The 20379-nt window shown below is 45.3% G+C and overlaps 1 protein-coding gene across 18 annotated transcripts in view; it reads left to right on the top strand.

Annotated features, from left to right (window-relative positions):
- The window catches only part of RIMBP2 (RIMS binding protein 2), a 278098-nt gene extending 260008 nt beyond the window's left edge, over positions 1-18090 (top strand). For 7 of the 18 annotated variants that reach the window (XM_055080474.1, XM_055080471.1, XM_055080470.1 and 4 more), the window contains 4 exons: positions 4229-4332; positions 5453-5524; positions 14270-14404; positions 16575-18090. In XM_055080474.1, coding sequence (XP_054936449.1) covers positions 4229-4332; positions 5453-5524; positions 14270-14404; positions 16575-16763 — 500 coding nt within the window. In that variant the 3' untranslated portion in view covers positions 16764-18090. Of the gene's footprint in view, positions 1-113; positions 265-615; positions 1539-3453; positions 3848-4228; positions 4333-5452; positions 5525-14269; positions 14405-14903 lie in introns of those variants that run through there. The other 11 variants (XM_055080472.1, XM_055080479.1, XM_028480083.2 and 8 more) reach the window with 9 other exon arrangements.
- Positions 18091-20379: the final 2289 nt, after the last annotated feature.

Raw genomic sequence — 20379 nt, 5'->3', positions numbered from 1 at the left:
ACTTGATCTACGTGATCAGTTAGATTAAATGTCTTTTTATTCCATTCTAGTTTTCTAAATGTGACTAGTTGAGGGAACCAAGCTGAGACATCTGCTTGCCCTTCTATTATTAGGAAATAGCCTTCTTCATGGTGAAAGACCGAGTGCTTTCCTCCCAAGACTGGGAGTAAGGCTGTGATGTCTGCCCTCACCTCTTCCTTCCAGCATCACGCAGAGCGTGCTTTACGGGGAGAGCCAGGAAGCAGCGGTACACAGAATGAAAAGGTGACATGAAAATTTACTTTGAAAGTCTCACGTATCTATAAATAAAGCTCCTAGAACTCACAAGTGAGATTAGCAAGGCCAGTGGATACAAAAGCAATGGTATTTCCATAGGTTAGCAATGAAAAATTTGAGATTTAAATTTAAAAAGTAATACCACTTAACAATAACACAATGCAGATGTGAAACACTTACAGTTAAATCTAACAAAATATGTGCAGGATCTGTATGCTGAAAACTATAAAACACTGATGAAAGAAATCAAAGAATCCCTGAGTAAATAGAGATAGAATGCTCATAGACTTAATATTGCTAAGATATTAAGATGTCAAATATCCCCAAACTGACCTATAGATTTCATCGCAACTGCAGTGAAGGTCTGCGCAAAGGTTTATGTAGAATCCATAAGCTAAATCTTATCGTGCGTGTGAAAAGTCAAAGGAACTGAAATCGCTAAAACAATTTTTTAGAAGAACAGAAGTGGAAGACTCACGTAACTTGATTTTCAGACTCACTATAAAGGCAAACCGATCAAGACCATGTGGTATTGGAGAAAGGCAGACACACAGATCAACAGAACAGAATGGAGCCCAGAAACAGATCAACACATACACGGTCAGTTGATTTTCAACAAAGGTAAAAATGCAGTTCAGTGGAGAAAGGATAGTCTATTCAATAATAGGTGCTGGAATTATTGGACATCCACAGGCCAAAAATCAATCTCAAGCCATAGTCTCACCATATTAAAAAACTTAACTCAAGATGGAACACTGTCTTAAATATAAAAACAAAGACTATAAAACTTCTAGAAGAAAACGTAGGAGAAAAACTGTGATGATTGGGCAACAATTTCTTTGATATGATATATTTTAAAAATTGTGTTAGACATCATCAAAATCAGATACTTCTCAGCTTAGAAAGACACCATTAAGAGGATGAAAAGAGAAGCCACAAGCTGGCAGAAAATATTTGTGAGTAACTCAGCAGAAAGGGATTTATATTTAGAATACAGAAAAAACTTTCAAAACTTGACAGTTAAAAAAAACCCCAATAAACAGAAGTTGAGTCACGGATGTAGAAAACAAACTTATGGTCACCGGGGGATGGGGAGAGAGGGATAAACTGGGAGATTGGGATTGACATATACACACTACTATGTATAAAGTAGATAACTAATAAGAACCTGCTGTATAGCACAGGGAACTCTACTCAATACTCTGTAATGGCCTATATGGGAGAAGAACCTAAAAAAAAAAAAAAAGAGTGGATATATGCATATGTCTAACTGATTCACTCTGCTGTGCACATGAAAATAATGCAACATTGTAAATCAACTATACTACAATAAAAATTTTTTAAAAATTTTATCATAAATAATAAATAAAACCATCGATTAACAAATAAAAAAATAGCCCAGTAAAAATGTTGACAAAAGATTTGAAGAGATCCCCTACCAAAGAAGATATTTGGATGGTAAATAAACATATGGAAAAGTGCTTAACATCATTAGTGAATAAAGCCGTGATGAGAAACCAACACACACCCGCTAGAATGGCTACAATGAAAGACTGCTCATATCAAGTGTGGGCAAGTGTGGAGCAGCTGGAACTCTTGTTTGCTTGCGGTGTTACTGAACCAGACTCGGGTCCACTCACCTGATGCACAGCAAAGACAACTTATTGACATCAGGTTGTGGTGAAGGAAAGTACAGCATTTATTGCAGGTGCCAAGCGAGGGGAACAGGCAGCTCATGCTCCAATGAACCAAACTCCCAATGGCTTTCAGGGAAGGGTCTCTAAAGCAAGGTGAGGGAGGGGGCTGCAGGGTGCCGGGTCAGCTTGTGGACCTTCTTCTGATTGGTTGGTGGTGAGGTAATTGGGAATCCACACCATCAATCTTCTGGTGCCAACCGGTCTGGGGTCTACGCGCTGGTGGTCGGCAGTTAACTACTGCCACCTGGTGGAGGTTTTAGTATCTGTACAACAGCTCTCAGAATAGTACCTGTAGCCCTTGAGGAGGAACTAAGGATCCTTGACATTGTTTTCTGGCTAAACTATTTACTGTTATTTTGTGTTGCTTGACCTTTTTCCCTTGTTTCCACATTTTCTCACATCTCTGATTAAATTTGCTCTTTGGAACTTGGGGAAGGCCTAGGAGGCTAAAGGTTTTCTACAAACAAGAGGCAGGGGACACCGTGTGGCAGGGGGTGGGGTCTGTCCCCAGGAAGGCCCTGTAGGGTTCTGCTCAGTTTCACTGGAGTGTAAGATGGTACAACCACTCTGCAAAACAGGTATGGGTTCCTCTAAAGTTAAACCTACACTTACAATCCAATCCTATCCACTCCTGTGTACTTACCCAAGAGGCATGAAACCGTGTTCACACCAAAGGCTGTACATGAGTATTTATGGTGGTTTGACTAATAATCACTGATGAGGGGAAACAACTCAAGTGTCTTCCAGCTGGTAAATGGATAAAATAACTATGGTGCATCCATACAATGGGATACTACTCACTGATAAAAGTAGAACAAACTATTGATCGTGCAGTAACATGAATGCCTCTCAGATGCATTGTCCAAAGGAAAGAAGCCAGTCCCCAAAGCTACATCTGTGTGATGCCGTTTAAATGATATTCTGAAAAAGGCAAAACTATTGAGACAGAAAACAGGCCAGTGGTTACCCAGGCTGGAGGTGACAACAAGGGGGCATAAAGGAATTTTGGGGGGTGACGGAGCTTCAGTAGCTTGACGGCTGTGGTGGTTATAAGACCTCATGAGCTTATCAAAACTTGCTGAAGTGAGCATTAGACAGAGTGAATGGTATTGTACGTAAACTACACCTCAGTACAGAACACGTGTGTTGTTACTGCCCCCTTCAGAAATTCATCCCTGCAGAAAACATCCCCTGTGAGATTAGTGATGTTTAGCAGCACTGTAATTAACCTCTGGTTACCACTGCACTTTGCTTCAAGCAAACATATGTCCTGCAGGTCCTGCAAAGGTGTGCTTGCTTATTTTAAATGAAAGCAGCGATTCTTGACCAGGAGCTGAGGGTTGAATTTTGCACATCCACTGTAGGCCCTATACCTGCCACAAGCCACCGCAAGGCCACGTAACTAATGTTAGTTGCTTTCAAAACACCTGCCTTTGAGAGTTTTCATTTCTGTGTTTTGAATTCCAAAAATTAATTGTAGGTGAAAAGCAGCTGTGTTTAGAAGAAATGCTTCAATGCCGGCTTTCTCCAGGAGAAATATCATTTAGAAATCCAACAACAGCGGTTTGCCAGGGAGTTCGACGATTTGGGCCAGACCCCGCGGTTCTCCACTGACCCTTCTTATAAACGGCTGTTTTCAGAGTGTTCGCCTCTGCTCTGCATGGGGTTGCCTCTTCCCTCCCGGCTTGTGCTGCCCTGTGTGCTGGGATAATGCCCTGGGGCTCCGTCTACGGCAGGTCACAGCCAGGCAGCGGGGGAGGGGGACCTCCCCAGAGCCTCCTCCACAGGTGGCATCGTTTCAGGGACAGCTGTTGAAAGCCCAGTGGCAGGGCGCTGGAGGAGAGAGCGGTGGGAGGGACCCTGAGATGCGTAGAGAGGGCGGCCCTTTCCTCTGGCCTTTGCAGGGACAGCTGTTGAAAGCCCAGTGGCAGGGCGCTGGAGGAGAGAGCGGTGGGAGGGACCCCTGAGATGCGTAGAGAGGGCGCCGCTTTCTCTGGACTCTTGCTTCTCTTGATGCCAGGCCGGTGGCCGTGCCTCTGGTCTGAGCGAGAATAACTTGATTCTGTGGCTTCACGGCAGCTACACGGGCAGCAGTTTTGGCCCCGCGTTTGCGGGGCTTCCTTCGAGCTAGGTGCCAGCCTCCAGATGGCCGTCTGTGACCCGGCTCCACTCACCCAGTGTCAAGGGAGAGGGGGCGTCACCGGCTCTGAAATCGCTTCATGGTGGTTTTCTTCTTCTCCTTGTGATGTGAACAGAGAGAAACAGAACAAGCAGCAGGCAGCCCTCGGTGGCGACGCGGAGGATGGTGGCCCTGTACGACTACGACCCGAGGGAGAGCTCGCCCAACATCGATGTCGAGGTACCGGCCAGGCGCCCCGCGTCTCTGCCGACAGCGCCGTCCCTCCCTGCCTTCTCTGGATCCGTCCGAGGGCAGGGCTACCCGACCAGTAAACAGGGACCCAGGCAGGCAGGAGAGAGGTCGTGAGCCTGGTGACACGCTCAGGACGTGGCAGCCACTGACATAGCGTTTCCCCGGACCAGCGCCGGGCAAGCCCTGTGACCCACACCTGGTGGTGACGGGTCGTCCTGGAGAGAGAAAGCAAAGCCCCCTGCATGTGGCCACTGACCCTCTGACCGCCACACACACATTCAAGGAAAATCGAGAAGAAAGCGTTGATGTTCTCGTGCGCATAGGGTTGGTGTCCTCGGAACACTGTGAAAACAAAAGGATTTGCCTTCAGAAATGAAAGGTTAGGTTTCGCTCTGTGGAGCTGCTTTCTTAGACGACAAGATGTGTGCCAGTCCCTGGTCCTCGGTGCTTCTGTTACACCTGGCGGGCGAGCAGCTTGCGGTCCCGATTCAGAGCTCAGGTGTATTCGCGTTTCTGTACAGGCTTGGTGTGTGCACGATGCCTGATGGCTCTTAGGTATGAACCTTAGTCCCTCTTTTCACGTCTAGAGATAAAAATGCAGTTTTTTCTGGTATCCTCTGCTGGATTCTGTGCACCCACTTCTAGCCTGGAGCCTGGCATAGAGTAGACACTTAATAAGTAGACATTTAATTACAGATTTTTTTTTCACACTCAGCGAAAGGCTGCTTGTGCAGTGGTCCCTACGCTGCAGGGAACATCTCCTTGGGGCTCCGGGCTTTTTAAGTTAACTATTTGACTGGTTCTAAAGACGTGCCACCGGCAGAGCGTGGGGGCGACACTGAATTCTGGCCGAGAATCAGAGCCCGGCAGCCCTTTTCCGGCGGGAGTCATCATGACATATCCGTACTTTCTAAGAGGCCAGGGGCAGAGGCATTCATCAGATTTATGCCCTTCCGCCTTATTTGACTGAAAGAATAGGTTCATACCAAAATAATAAGAAAAAAAGAGAAATCATACCAGAAATCATGAAGAACTTTTTTTCTTTTTTTTTAAAAAGCAACTTCTGTCTCCAGGAGAACACTATTAACTTTGTGTTCTATCTCTACAGGCTGAACTTACATTTTGCACTGGAGATATTATTACTGTTTTTGGTGAAATTGATGAAGATGGATTTTATTATGTAAGTTTTGAAGCATCAAATATATATATATATATATGTAATTTTGCTTGTCTGTTCTTTCCCCCGAAATTATGTGTGAACTTTGTATGGCTTGCTGACAGGTTGGCTGATTTGCTTGTCTTCCTCCCTGAGGACATAGGACGGCAGTCGTGTGATCTTCACTGTTCCTTCTTTTCTAATAGGGGTATTTTCGATGTATACAAGCTGTCAGCAAAGGAAGGGTGTTCACGTGTTTACATTTAAAATTTCCTCCATCCAAACCTTTACCAAACAGTTTAATGTTCTGGATTACTTACTGCGTAGGTAATAAATACATTTTCAAATAGGAAAAGGAAGAAATCCAAAGCAGCATAATTAATTAATTAAAAGCCTCCTCCCTGACCTCCTCCTCGCAGCCGTGTGGACCCAGCCTGTGGGGGGCAGTCCTGGCTCTACCCCGGTGCCAGCCTCCTTCCTTCTCATTCCCGTTCCCGTGGAGGAGCCGGTCTCCCGATAATCCCCGAGGAAGAGAAGGTGGTCATCTTAGCGGCCCCTGCCCGGCCAGACACCCACCGCTGTCCCCTGCCTTGGGAGTGGGGTCACCATCTTGCATCAGAGTCCAACCTTCCTCCTTTTTCTTTTCTCTTTTTAAAAAAATCACAGTAGCTGAGAAACGCTCAAGTACGGATATGGCAGGTTTCTCTTGGGGTCAGAGGGATTTCACACACTCAGGCACACGTGGCCTTTCAAAGCTCTCTCCTCTGCGCAGTTTCTGGGTTTCAAGAGTATAGTTTTTAGTGAGACTATTCATACTGTTACCGAGCAGGGTTCTTGGCCCCCTTAATCAATAGAAACTGATCAGAGGCCAGACAAGCAATTCAGGCAAGGCTTTACTGGGGCCCCTGCTGCAGCGGGGTGGGGAGCGAGAACAAACTAGAGGTTCCCCTGCTTGCCCGCTTGCCGAGGGGGTGCCAGCTGCTTCCTTCTATGGGGTGAGGGGAGGGGTGTGCTGGGGGGTCGGGCTGGAGGCGTGGCTCAGGGGGTCTGCCCCGCCCCTTTGGTGGTGGTGAGTGCAGGGGGCGTGCGCAGTGCCCTGCTTTGGCTCCCCCCTGCTCAGCCGGCCCTCGCCTGCCTCCCGCTCCCGCGCTTGAACCCTGGCCCCAGCACAGCAGCCACCCTGGCCTGGAGACCCCACAGGCCACGGCCCCCGTCCATCCTGTCCCACCCCTGGGCGTCTAAGCCTCCCCCCGAGAGGGAAGGACAGACAGCCCCGCCCACCTGCCCTGCCCCCACTCCCCTGCTCCAGTTTTCTCTTGAGCACTTAGCACAGTGAAGCACCTGAAAACATTTGACTGATTCCCACTGTTTCCTGAAGTTCACGTGGGTAGGGTGGCATCTGTTCTAGTCTCTGTGCCTTGCACAGCTCCTGGACACATAGCAGAAACTCCAGAATGAAAATAAGTTTAAAAATGCGTGACACGTAACTTTTAAAAATCGTGAATCACTATGCTGTACACCTGAAATGAATATAATATTGTGAATCAACTATACATCAATAAAAAAGAAAGTTCAAACTAAAAATAAAGACATAAGTGTGTATGACTGGAAAACATCAGTTCTAAAGGCACCTGTGGTTAACAGCACTGCACTGTGCACTTCAAATGTTCCAGGGGTGGAGCTCATGTGTTCATATTACAAAGAAAAGGAAAAGCAAGGTGAACACAATGCAATGATTGTAAGTGAAATGAAATAAGTTCTCGCTAAAAGCAGTTATAAGCAACACCCCTAAGTGTGAGGACGGGAGTGTGGTAGGATTGGAGGAGGCTGTGCTGGTGGGGAATCTGGGGGCAGCCTTGGGGGCTGACAGCATCAGGGATATGCTATCTGGAGACACGGTTCCCAGGGAAGGGACAGGACCCAGACTGTGTTCCTCTCACAGCCTCAGAAGACAGACACGAAAACCGATGGAATCTGAGAGAGACAAGATGCCTGAACGTCCTGCATGTCGTAACCAACGAGTCTTATAGAGATGAGCAAATTCACAGAAGCCTCGATGAACAGCTGCTGGGCTTGATCAAGGGGACACACATGGAACTAGGGGCTGCCTGTGCTTCTGGAGCGTACGTGCAAAGGTAGGAAGACTGATCATATACCAGGGAGAAAGCAAATCTCAACAAGCACCAAAGAAGCTGTACTGGGACTTCCCTGGTGGCGCAGTGGTTAAGAATCCTCCTGCCAATGCAGGGGACGTGGTTTCAAGCCCTGGTCTGGGAAGATCTCACATGCCGCGGAGCAATGAATCTTGTGCACCACAACTACCGAGCCTGCGCGCCACAACTAATGAAGCCCCCACCCCTAGAGCCCGTACTCCACACCAAGAGAAGCCACAGCAAGAAACCAGCGCACCACAATGAAGTATACCCCCTGCTCGCCACAACTAGAGAAAGCCTGTGTGCAGCAACGAAGACGCAACACAGCCAAAAATATAAAATCGAAAGAAAAAGAAAAAAGAAGCAGTATTATAAGGAACATTTTCTAATCACAGTGCCATTAAGTCAGGAATCAACAACGAAAAGATCATTTTAAACCCAGGGAGCTGTTCCCGTTCTCCCACTCTGGCCGCATCTAGGAATGGACCTAGAAGCCCACCATGGCCTGTCCCTGCAGGGGCCACAGGGGGCCAGGTGTGGTGCTGATACCGACCAGGGTTCTTGGCCCCCTTAATCAATAGAAATTGATCAGAGGCCAGACAAGCAATTCAGGCAAGGCTTTACTGGGGGCCCTGCTGCTGCGGGGGGAGCGAAAGCAAGCATCAGCTTCCCTTGCTGGCCCGCTCCCCGAGGGGGTGCCAGCTGGTTCCTTCTATGGGGTGAGGGGAGGGGTGTGCTGGGGGGTCGGGCCGGAGGCGTGGCTCAGGGGGTCTGCCCCGCCCCTTTGGTGGTGGTGAGTGCAGGGGGCGTGCGCAGTGCCCTGCTTTGGCTCCCGACCCCCTGTTTTTGCTCCCGGCTCTTCCGAAGTGGCAGTTGGGTTTTTTTTGGTCTTTTTCTATCTTGTGGTCCATAATTTGCCCCAACTGCGCATGCACGCGGTTATTTTTAGTCCCTTATAGTTTCTTTGTATTTTGTTGCTTGAGGAGATGACATCTGTCCATCTGCTGCAAGCCCTGCAGCAAAGGGTCCCAGGTCCCAGGTCCCAGCCTGTCTCAATACTTTGTCCCGTACGTTGCAAATAGTTCTTTTTCTAGGTCATTGTCTGCTTTTTAACTTTTCCTTTTGTGTGTGTGTGGTTTTGTTGCTTTGTTTTTCTTTTATGAAGCAGAAGTTTTAAATTTGTCTGTAGTCAGTTTTTTCTGCCCTTGGGAGTCATGCTTAAAAAGTCCTTCAAGGTGATTGATAGAAATTATCTTATTTTGGTTCTTCACTTTTATAGCTTCATTGTCACATGTAAATCTCAAGTGTTTATTTTTGATTTCGAATTAGAGAAACTAATGTCCCCACACCACTTATTAAATAATCCGTCCTTTCTCCACTGGTTAAAGATCCCATCTTTCTACTATGAACTGCATTCCTACCTAGAGTGTTTCTGGACTTCAGTGCTACTTGACGCTATCTCAGTTATTGTATTTTTATAATTCATTTTCATATTTGGGAGGAACCGTTTTTGTAAAGAGCCTGCCCTACAACAAACCCATAGTATTTTGTTTAGAGGTGCGTTTAGTTTTTAGGTTAAACTGGGGGGACCTTGACATAATATTGTCTTTTGATTTGGACACATGGTCTGTCTGACATTTTTTAAGTTTTCCCTTTCACCTGTCAGAAGGTTCATGAATTTCTTCGTACACATCCTTTTATATATCTTTTAAAGTTCATTCTTATGTTCTTGCTATTATGATTTTTTTCTGGTATATATTTTACTGGTTATTTAGAAAACTTGTTGGAAATGTGTGAGCGTATATGTGTATGTGTGTATGTATGACCATGTTTGTGTGAGTATATGTGTATGTATGCAACGTACATGTGTGTGCATATGTGTACACGTATATGTACATGTGTACACGAATTGCATGTGCACGTGTATATTGCATGTGTGCGCGCATCTGCACGTGTGTATATGTGTGTGCATGTTTATGTGCATGCATGTGTGTGTACTGTGTGCCCATTGATGTGTGTGTTTATGTGCACGAGCATGCATGTGTGCATGTGCATGTATGTGTGTGTACTGTGTGCCTATTTATGTGCATGTGTGTGTATATATCATGTGCCTATTTATGTGCATGTGTGTTTATGTTCCCCTACAAATCTTTTTTCTGAATGCATTTATATCCATTGTCATCAGTTGGTTCTCTAGGGTTCCCCAAATCATGACATTTTGCCTTTTCTTCAATATTTATCAGTCATCTCTTTTTATTGTCTTACCGCATCATTGAAAACAATTCTGAAGGACAGGGGCGGGGGATCCCTGACAGTCTGTATTTTAGTAGGAATATCACTAATCTTATTTACACTGTTATGTGTTAGGCTAGATTATCAATAAAGATAGATGGTCTTTATAATGTTAAGCATCCTGTTGTTCGTTTGCTGAACTTATTTTTTGTCAGTAAATTATTGACCACGGTGTACAACTATTTTTTTTACAATTATTTTTAAAGCACTGGATTTGATTTGCTAACATTTTATTCAGAAGTCATATTTATATTCCAGAAATTATATTGATTTATATTTATTGGAGTATCTTTTTTTGTGGCTTTTGGTGTCAGGATTATGCTAGAATTATGAATGAACTGGTAAGCTTCCAATATTTTTCATGCTCTGAACAGATTAAATGACAGAGTTAGGTCCTTCAGTTACATGAAGGTTATTACAACCTGCCTAAAAATCTTTTAGGTTCAGTGTCTTTTTAGGATGCAGTTGTACAAAAGTTTTCACTTGCTTAAATAATTATCTTCTTACTGAGTCAATTTTTAATGCTTTATATATATATTTAGAAAGCCATGCCTTTCATTTAGATTTTCGAACGTATAGACAAAACTGGACATAGTATGTTCTGGTAATTTAAACATATTTTTCTAGTATGATCTGCATGTTCCCATTCCTACATTGTTTTATCTACTTTATTTTCTTGACTTATGATAGTAGGAATCAATTGATATGTACACGTTTTAGTTCTCTCTCCACCAAATGGCTTTAGTGTTATTTTGTTGGTCAGATTTGCTGAGTAGCCTCTGCCCAGTGCAGTTATTATTTACTTGATGAACAAGAACCGCGGATACCTAACTTAATACCAAAAATCTTAAATTTCGCCACACTTGCCTTGTCTGACATCATGTGCCATCTTAAAAGCTCTCGAGCGCCACCAACTTTCAGCTACTTCACGGGCCCTGGTCCTGTGATCTCGTCCTAGTCTCTCCTTAGTTCCAGCACGTCCCAGAACGAACAGAGTGCAGACAGAGGGGCCTCTGCTGTCTACCTGGGCCTTCCCCTCCCCAATGCCCAGCATCCCCAGTGAGGCCCCCGCTCTGCCTCCGATCATTTGAGACTCCCGGCGCCCCGTAACACTTTAACCCTCGTGCTGTGTTAGCCAGCTGCTTGCGCTGCCCCGTGTTTCTACACCCAGACCCCCAAATCATATACTTTGATAGGTCAGAAGGAAATAGGCCGTACAGTAGCATTCTAAAGTATTAAAGGAAGCAAAGGAGGAGAACTGTGCAGCGTGATGGGGCCTCGTGCTGACTGGGCATGAAGAAAAAGGGGCCGGGACAGACTGTAACGTTTTCTGCCGTTCAGCCCAGCGGACTCCGATTCTGTTCGAACGTAAGGTCTTCACACGGTGCGTATCTGGCCTCGAACACAAACGCGGTAGCAGTGAGGCTCGAAGAGGAGCAGAGATGAGACTGTGAAGGGTCTGCAAGTGGGGGAGAGGTCCAGTTTTCTCTTAGAGAAAGTTATGGTCAAGGGTTTCGCAAGTGGACCGTTTAGGGGAGGTGGGAGTCCCAAGAGGCCAGGTGACGGGCGATGGAACGGCCCAGGGGAGGAGAGAGGGCCTGCCCCGAGACGGTGACCGGGAGGCCGACAAAGATAGGCTCGAGGCCACGCAGGGCTCAGACCTGCAGTTGTGACATCTTCCAGGAGGATCTGCAGATTCTGCCTCAGCCCATGGGTGCCCTTGGGAACACAGAAATAAGGACACAGTAGCGAGGAAAACACGGCTTAGAAACCACTGAGCTTGAGGCTACAGAGCCTCTGCAACGTGGAGGGGGACTCACGCAGGCGCGTGATTCTAGCGACCGCGTCTCGTGCAGGGGTACGTGGCGGTGGATGCCAACAGTGAAGTCGTGTCGTGGGCACTTGTGACGTGTGATTTAGCAGAACCGTGCTGGGAGGCTCAAGAGAAGAGAGAAAACAATGAAGAGCGCAGGCAGTTCCCTCCACCGCTGTATCAGGGAGCCCAGGGCAGGGCTCAGCCCACGAGCCCGAACACGCAGGCCCCCGTCGCTCTTGGTTCACACAGGTGCCTCTTGAGATGTGAACACGGTGCTGATGGGGCTGTGCGTGTAAAGCTGTGCGTGTTCATAGAATGTAGCCCCCGGCACGAGCCAACTACTCCGTCTGGTGCTCACCTCTGGTGCTGGAGGGAAAATCTGGCTGTTGGACCTAACTGAGAGGTCTGGGCTGGACAGAAGTTCCAGCGCCTTTGCACATACATGTTGTCTGCAAGCGCTGGCGTGGAAGAAATCACCAGGGAGACATGTACAGCACAAAGCAAAGATGTCCTAGAAAGAGTGCCTAAGTAACACCAACGGAGAAAGACAAGCTAACAGTGGAGCCTGAGGAAGAAGGGCTGAAGCGGCCACAGGTAAACAGGAGGGTGGGATCTTCAAGGTCAAGGCGGAAGGAGCTGGTGGCCGACTGGGCGTGTGGCTGTCGGGCTCGGGAGGGGTTACCGCACAGGAAGACATGGGGGGTACCTGGACCTGCCTCTTTAAAAAAAATTAATTTTAATTTTTAATCGTGAGAAAATACACACAATTTACCATCTTAGTCACTTGTAAGCGTACAGTTCAACAGCGTCAAGTACACTCACACTGTCACGCGACCATCACCACCATATCCATCTCCAGAACTCTTTCCATCTTGCGAAATTAACTCTGTCCCCATCAAACACCAAGTCCCCGCTGTCCCCTCCCCCTGGCGCCCACCCCTCTCCTTTCTGTCTCTAGACTCTGACTCTCTCCGGACCTATGTGAGTGGAGTCGCGGCTGCTTATGACCCTTCACGTAGCGTAATGTCCTCAAGGATCGTCTCTCTTGTAGCGTAGGTCAGGATAGCCTTCCTTTCTTAAGGCTGAATAACACTCCACCGCGCCACATTTTGTTTATGCGTTCACCCGCTGACGCACAGCTAGGTTGCTTCCGTCCTTTGGCTATGGTGAAGAATGCTGCTGTGAATATAGGTACACAGTTATCTCTTCAAAATTCTGCTTTCAGTTCTTCTGGGTAAATACCCAGAAGTGGAATTGTTGGCTCATATCATATGGTAATTCTATTTTTAATTTTCTGAGGAGCCACCATACCGTTTCCTCCATCGTGGCTGTACCGTTTTACAGTCCCACCAGCAGTGCACAAGGGCTCCGATTTCTCCATATCTACACCAACATTAAAATATTTTTAGAGTAGCCGTCCTAATGGATGTGGGGTGGTATCTTGAGGTTTTGATTTACATTTTCCCTAATGAGCAGTGATGCTGGGCATCTTGTGCTAGTTAAGCCATTTGTCTTTTTTTTTTTTTTTTTTTTTTTGAGAAATTATCTATTCAAGTCCTTCGCCCACTTTTTAATTGGGTCGTTTATTTTGTTAAGTTGTAGAAGTCCTTTATATATCCTTTATAACCCCTTACTAGATATATGACTTGCAAGTATTTTCTCCCATTGTGTAGGTTTCTCTTTCACTCTGTTGATCGTGTTCCTGGATGCACAGTCTGTAATTCTGATGTTGTAGGGTGTCTCTTTCAAGTTGTCATCTCCTACACTTACTGGACAGAGAAACACACTCCCAGGTTGTCTGGGGCCAGTTTTGAACTTGGTTTGGGGTTCTGTGGGGCAAGTTGGCACCGGGGGGTTGACGTGGTGGGCTGTGAACCGCTCGGCACTGACGTCCAGCGGGCAGTTGGAACTGTGTTCCGTGCATGGACGTGTGGCGGCGTAGAAAGGCCCGGAAGGATATATACCAACCTGAAGCAGTCACCTCGAGGAGGTGCCAGCACTTTCACCTTCCCCTCTTGGGTGGATTCTTACAACGAGGCTGTAGCGCCGCACGGGATGAAAGATACCAGGTGGAACCGGTCGGCCCCCTCAATCCCGCCCCCGGCTCCCCTCTCTCAGTGCACCCAAGCAATGGTATTTGTACAAGTTCCCATGGGACTCAGAGGTTGGTCAGGGCTGAGAACCTCTGAGTGAGATGCTCCCAAGGACCCCTCCTAGGCGTGCCTGACCCTGAGAACCACCCAGGCCCCTTGGCCGAAACGGGTCCTCGGCTCCACTCCAGACAGGCCAGATCGAGACCTCAGGGTGGGTGCCGGGACCCTGCACTTCGAGCACGTGGCCGAGCTCACTCTTGTGATCGGGGGAGTCTGGACACGCTGGAGTCCCCGTCCTGTCTGCCACTTTTGAGCCAGAAGAAACTGGCTACTCTGAGCTGTATTCCTTTCCCTAAGGCAAGAAGTGGGTTTCTGGAAAAATAGTCAAGTGTTCTTCTCATCCCTGTGTTTTTAGGGGGAGCTTAATGGGCAGAAAGGCCTCGTACCCTCCAACTTCCTAGAAGAAGTGCCTGATGACGTAGAAGTCTACCTTTCTGACGCGCCGAGCCGCTACCCGCAGGACACGCCGACACGCTCGAAGACGAAAAGGGTAAGCGCGTGTGTTCAGCATTTTTAACCCCCGTCCCACGCTGCCACAGATGGCCTGTTGCAGTCTTTGCATTGCTCTTTTTATGTCTTAGGCCGAAAAGCATATACCCTGAATTTTTTCTCTGCCCTTCCATGGGGGTTGTGCCTAAAAATTCCTAATTCTAAATCAAGTCTACTTGTCTCACCAAAATGCCCCTTTCAAGCTAGTCGATCTGCTTTGCTCACAGAGGAACTTCCCATCCTACATCACAGACGCACAGTCCAGTTTAAGAGTGAAAAGGGGATGGCTAGTCCTTAGAGTCGGTGGGCAATAATGGTTATTTGCCCTGTCAGGGTTTTAAAAGATCTTCTGAACAAAGGTCAAAGAACTTCTCAGCCATATATAACTATCAGATTACATTTGTTTGGTGTCTCATTTTTATTTTATTTCATCACTGCGAGTTTTTATATATTATCTTTTTATATATATTTTATTTCTTTGCTCATCTGCTTGGAAACAGAAGAAGAGTGTGCATTTCACCCCTTAATCAGGCAATGTAGCCTTCACGTAAGTGAGCAACTGAAGATACCTGTAAACATAGCAACCTAAGCTACCTGCAGTGGACCAATGCGGTAGACTTAAGGCTTCACTGGGGGGCTAAAAAAAAGAAGAAATATGTCTCAAAAACTCACTGGACCCAAAGTGTTACTGGCCTCAGTTGTAAAGCAACTGAATTTGTAGTGAAATAAATCATCTTTGATAATCATTTCCTACGATTTACATTAAGAATATTTGGAAGGCCAACATTGGGAACATATTTCTTAACAGGCTAATTGTTTGTTTACACAGAGTGTTCCAATGTCTATTCGTAATTAAAGCTGCATATTGCATTGTTAGCCACTCTTGGAAAAAGCACAACCTAATAAATGTTTACTCTGGAAATTTTACCGATAAAAAATGCAACTCGAGATCGAGCGGATGAGTAGTGAACGCGAGGTGATCCAGAGTTGGCTCTGAGCACCCCGCATGCTGCCTGGCAGGGCAGACAGCTTCCCTAAGTGACACCAGCCCTCTACCTTACGGGAGGGCGGGTGCTTCTCCTCAAAGCACAAGCGAGCGTCCTGCACACACAGGCGTTGGGTTGGAGACTCTGCTTTGTTGGTGTACCAATGCAATACCAAGTTTAACGAAACATGCAGCTCAAAGGATTGCATTAGATGGACTAGATGGTATCTTCAGGTGTACTTTGGGATGATTTAGTAGGTGTTCGCCATTAGAATTAGACCCTGATTTTAAATCCAAGGAAGCTTGAAGCCCCTGGGCTCGTATCTGCCTGATGAATAACGAATATTCGTATTAGAAAGAGGTTTGCTCTGGTGAGGTAAGGGAGCGAGAGGAAAAGTGATTGATATTCTATAATCGCAGGCACGCATGCGACCGTAAACGTGCGTGAGCCCACGTCGCCATGCCCGCGTTAGAATACAGTTCTGCTCCTGTGAAGCACCAGGAAACACTCAAAGTGTACGGAAACCCTAGCATGTGCTCTGTGTCGACAAAAACGCACCTTTAATACCTTGGAGATAATGAAAGCGTACGATAAGGGCCTTTAAGCTTTCTTTGATTGAAATTAAGGTTCATTTTAGTTTCTGTTTTTGTTTTTTTCTTTCAACCGGTGTGCCATCTCCAGTATTTCTATAGTATACTAACCCAGGAATGTACTCAACAATGTCAGGATTTCATATACCCAAGGAGTTTTCAAATACGAAATTCCCTTTTAAGAACTTTTGCTTTTAAGATTACTGATGGGCACTCGGCCAGGCTTACTCTCGCCTAATTCAAAATGACTCTCTCCTCCTTCCTGCTTCTGCTCTTAAGTTACAAAGTAAATAAATGATTACCCGGCTTTGTTTTGCCAAAGCAACGGCCACCCCCTCCCCCGGAGACAAAGAAACCAAAACCCCCCACTGCGGGCCCCCTCTCGGAGGGCCCTCAGACCCCCTCTCTGAGCTATGCCGGGGGAGGGCCGTGTGCCTCTCACGGGATACTTCAACCCTTCAGAGAAGAAACGAACCCCCCCCCTTCCCTTGCCTGGTGGGAGTCGGGGCGGTGCGACGTCACTGATGTTGCGCAGCGAGTGGAGGGATGCCGCCGGGCTCACGCACTCAGTGACCTGTACCAATGTGCCTACTAGGTTCCTCCTGAGGGTTCAGGTACGGCCAGGAGAGTGCCATCTCCCACAGCCCATCTCCATTCTGGGTCACCTACGTCATCTATGGGTACTGGTAGTCCTGGGAGAGGCAGGGAAATGTCCTCGAGAAAGAAAAAGGGGCTGCTTTCCAAAGGCAAGAAACTGCTGAAAAAGCTGGGTGCAGTGAAATGATTCACGGGCTTCCGGACAACTTCCAAATCTGTGTAATTTTCTTTAATTCCAAACTAGGGCTTTCATGACTCAAGTACTTCCTAAAAAACCAATCTCGTCCCCTGACACCAGTAGAGAAACGCTCTTTGCGCTACCGTCCACTGTAAACCCAGCGCCAGGACAAAGAGCTGCTGGTGCCCCCGCCCGGCCTCCGTGCCCTGGCGGGAGCTGGGCTGTCTCGTGAGCGCGCAGGGCGGCCAGTAGCTCTTTGTAGCTCACTCCCTACCCGGGGTCCCCGTCTTTGTGCATTTGTCATCTGCCCTTAAAGGAATGATGATTTCCACCTCTCTCCCTTTTCAAAAATGCTTGCCTCATGATGCGTAACTCTCACTTTAACTCTGGTCTTGAAATTCCTAGTTTAATCGCCTTGATGTTCTGCCTTATAAACGCACAATGATTTGTACCGTCCAATAAAAACTACAGTGTACACTTTGTATGTGTTGTGCATTCAGTGCCCTTCACCCTCACAGACACAGTGGTTTGAAACCAAGTTGCACAGGCTGTGCAATGATAAGATCCTGGTTTTTTGTCTTTCGAAGCAAGCCAGGCAACACACAGGAAATGTTTACTTATTCAAATCATTTAAAAAAGAGGAGAGGAAGTAACTTTGGTGAAGTACCACTACTCCAACCTGCCAAAAAGCTGGTGATATTCATTGCTTTCAGTGTTACATTTTGTGGCATATGGATTTACGTTACTTTCATTCGTTGTCAAAATGCCATACACAGATAATCATCAACAATGAACGGCATACACGTAAAGCAGTCCACATAATGCATAAGCCACACCAAAAACATACTAAATTTAAGTCTGTTCAAAGTGAAAATGCCATACACAGATAATCAACAATGAACGGCATACACGTAAAGCAGTCCACATAATGCATAAGCCACACCAAAAACATACTAAATTTAAGTCTGTTCAAAGTGATTCCATACCAATCTTCACCATTGGCACCTGAACAACAACAAAAAAGATTTACAAAGTTGCTGGCAGATGTATTTGATGGTTACTATTTTGTAATTCTTGTCCACTTGTAAATTGTTTTTACTCTTTATACATACTTTTCAGACTGCCTTTCTTTTGTAATTTATGGAAGGTTTATAAATGAATGATGAAGCTTTCCCCATTGTGTCTTCAAAAACTATATTGTAAATTGTAATATAATAGTATGTGGTAGATTTATTAAAAGGAAATTACTCAGTGTGCGGTTAAGTTCTGTGTGGGTGTGTGCATGTGTACAGCTAGTGTAAAATATTTTATAGAAATAAAATTTGTTATTTTATACAATGCCATTTATTCTGTATGTTTGTTTTGAACACTTTTTGAAAAAAATCATAGCAGCATAACTGAATTCCTTTCTCCTGTATGTACAAGAAAAACTCTATGACGTTACCTTTTCTGGCACTACTTTTTTTCTAAAATAATTCTGACCTGTGTTTTGGGAGTCATTTACAAAGTGCTGTCACCCTCGCATTGTTGGTGACAATCCACTCAGTGGCAAAAGAAAAGGTAATTCGCACCGAGTATTTCTTGTGAAATACGTGCAACAAAGACGTCGAGGGTGAGTTCAAACCATATTCATAACATCTCCCTTTGGCAACTCCAGAATTCAGATGATCTGAATAAAGAGCTACACCAGCTAAATATAATAAAACACAACTGAATTTTTCAAATACAAAGCATTTTCCTGAAATCCTTAATTATTTTAAAATTCTCCAAATTCTCAAATTCGTATTATCCTTAAGAGGTAAAATCAATGTGCAAGGTGAAAATAGAATTCAAATGCATAACTTTATGAAACTATATACAAGTATATAAAATAACTGCTATCATAATGTCATTCACGTCGAACTATGTCTTCACCTAACGCATTTACAAAAAAGGTTATGTTTGAATAATTGATGACAGAGAAATACCGCATGATCTCACTCATATGAGGAACCTGAAACAAACAAACACTTAGAAGCGCAGAGGGTAGGATGGTGGTTGCCAGGGGCTGAGGGTGGGGGGAATGGGGAGATGTGGGTCAAAGGGCACAGAGTTTCAGTTACACAAGATGAATCAATTCTGGAGATCTTAAGTTAAAAAAAAAAAAAAAAGCTGAAATGCTAGATTAAATGGAATGTCTTTAATTTAAAAATATTCCAGTTTAAGAAATACCAGTATAAGAAATTAAAGTCTACACAACAGTGTGAATGTACTTAATGCAACTACACACTTAAAAATGGTTGAAATGGTAAACTTTATGTTACATATACTTTACCAGAGTAAAAAGAAATTAATGACAATTTCTCCAAAAAAAAAAATAATAAAATAAAATCAGTAAAAGTAGCCAGGATTAAATCTTTTGAACACATTTACAAATTTCCTAAAATATGAAAATGTAGGCAAGCCCAAAGTGATAATGAGCTGGACTTAGCTTTGGTGAATACTACGAAACATTTAAGGAATACATACGGCCCACCGTACACAAATTCTTCCAGAGAAGAGAGAAGAAAGAAAAATGCCCAAACTCACGAGGCCAGCATTATCCTGATACCAAAACTAGGCAAAGACATTGTAAGAAAACTACAGACCAAGAGCATCATGAATGTAGATTTAAAAAAAAAATCCTTAACCAAACATTAGCAGATTGAATCCAACAATATATAAGGATGATACACTATATTTAACTGTGGTTCAACCCAGGAATGAAGGTTGGTTAAGCACGCTGAAGAAAAATCAAGGTGTTTTACTGTATTAACAGAACAAAAGAGAAAAGCTACCCCAGTCATTTCAATAAATGCAAGGAAAGCACTGGACACAATCAACAGCTGTTCAGGAAACCAGGAAAAGAAAGGAATTTACCTCAACTTGGTAAAGTTAACAGTCAACATACATAATGATGAAAGACTGACCACTTGCCCTTTCTGTCAAAAACAACACAAGGGGCTTCCCTGGTGGCGCAGTGGTGGAGAGTCCGCCTGCCGATGCAGGGGACGCGGGTTCGTGCCCCGGTCTGGGAGGATCCCACATGCCGCGGAGCGGCTGGGCCCGTGAGCCGTGGCCGCTGAGCCTGCGTGTCCGGAGCCTGTGCTCCGCAGCGGGAGAGGCCACAGCAGTGAGAGGCCCGCGTACCACAAACAAAACAAAACAAAACAAAACCCACAAGGATGTCCATTTGACTACTTGTATTCAACACTCTACTGGAGTTTCTAGCCTTGCAATAAGGAAAGAAAAGTTATACACTTTTGAAAGGAAGAAGTAAAACAGTCTTTATTTGCAGATGACATGATTGTTTATGCAGAAAATGTTAAGGGATGTCTACAAAACGCGGTTAGTACTAATAAGTGAATTTGGCAAGGTGACAGGGTACAAGGTCGACATACAGAAATCAATTGTATTTTTGTATAAATTGCATATTTTGTATCAATCTCCCCAGCAGGGAACAATTAGACAGAAATTAAAATATAGATATAACTGATATAAAAGAAAGAAAGAAAGAAACGTAATCAGCTATAGTAGCATCAAAAACATGAAATTCTCAGGGACAAATTTAACAAAATACATACAAAACTTATATACTGAAAAATGT

This window comes from Physeter macrocephalus, chromosome 19 (assembly GCF_002837175.3).
Source record: "Physeter macrocephalus isolate SW-GA chromosome 19, ASM283717v5, whole genome shotgun sequence".
NCBI lineage: Eukaryota > Metazoa > Chordata > Mammalia > Artiodactyla > Physeteridae > Physeter > Physeter macrocephalus.
Note: the sequence above shows the minus strand (reverse complement) of the source record. Positions and strands in the feature narration are given on the sequence as shown.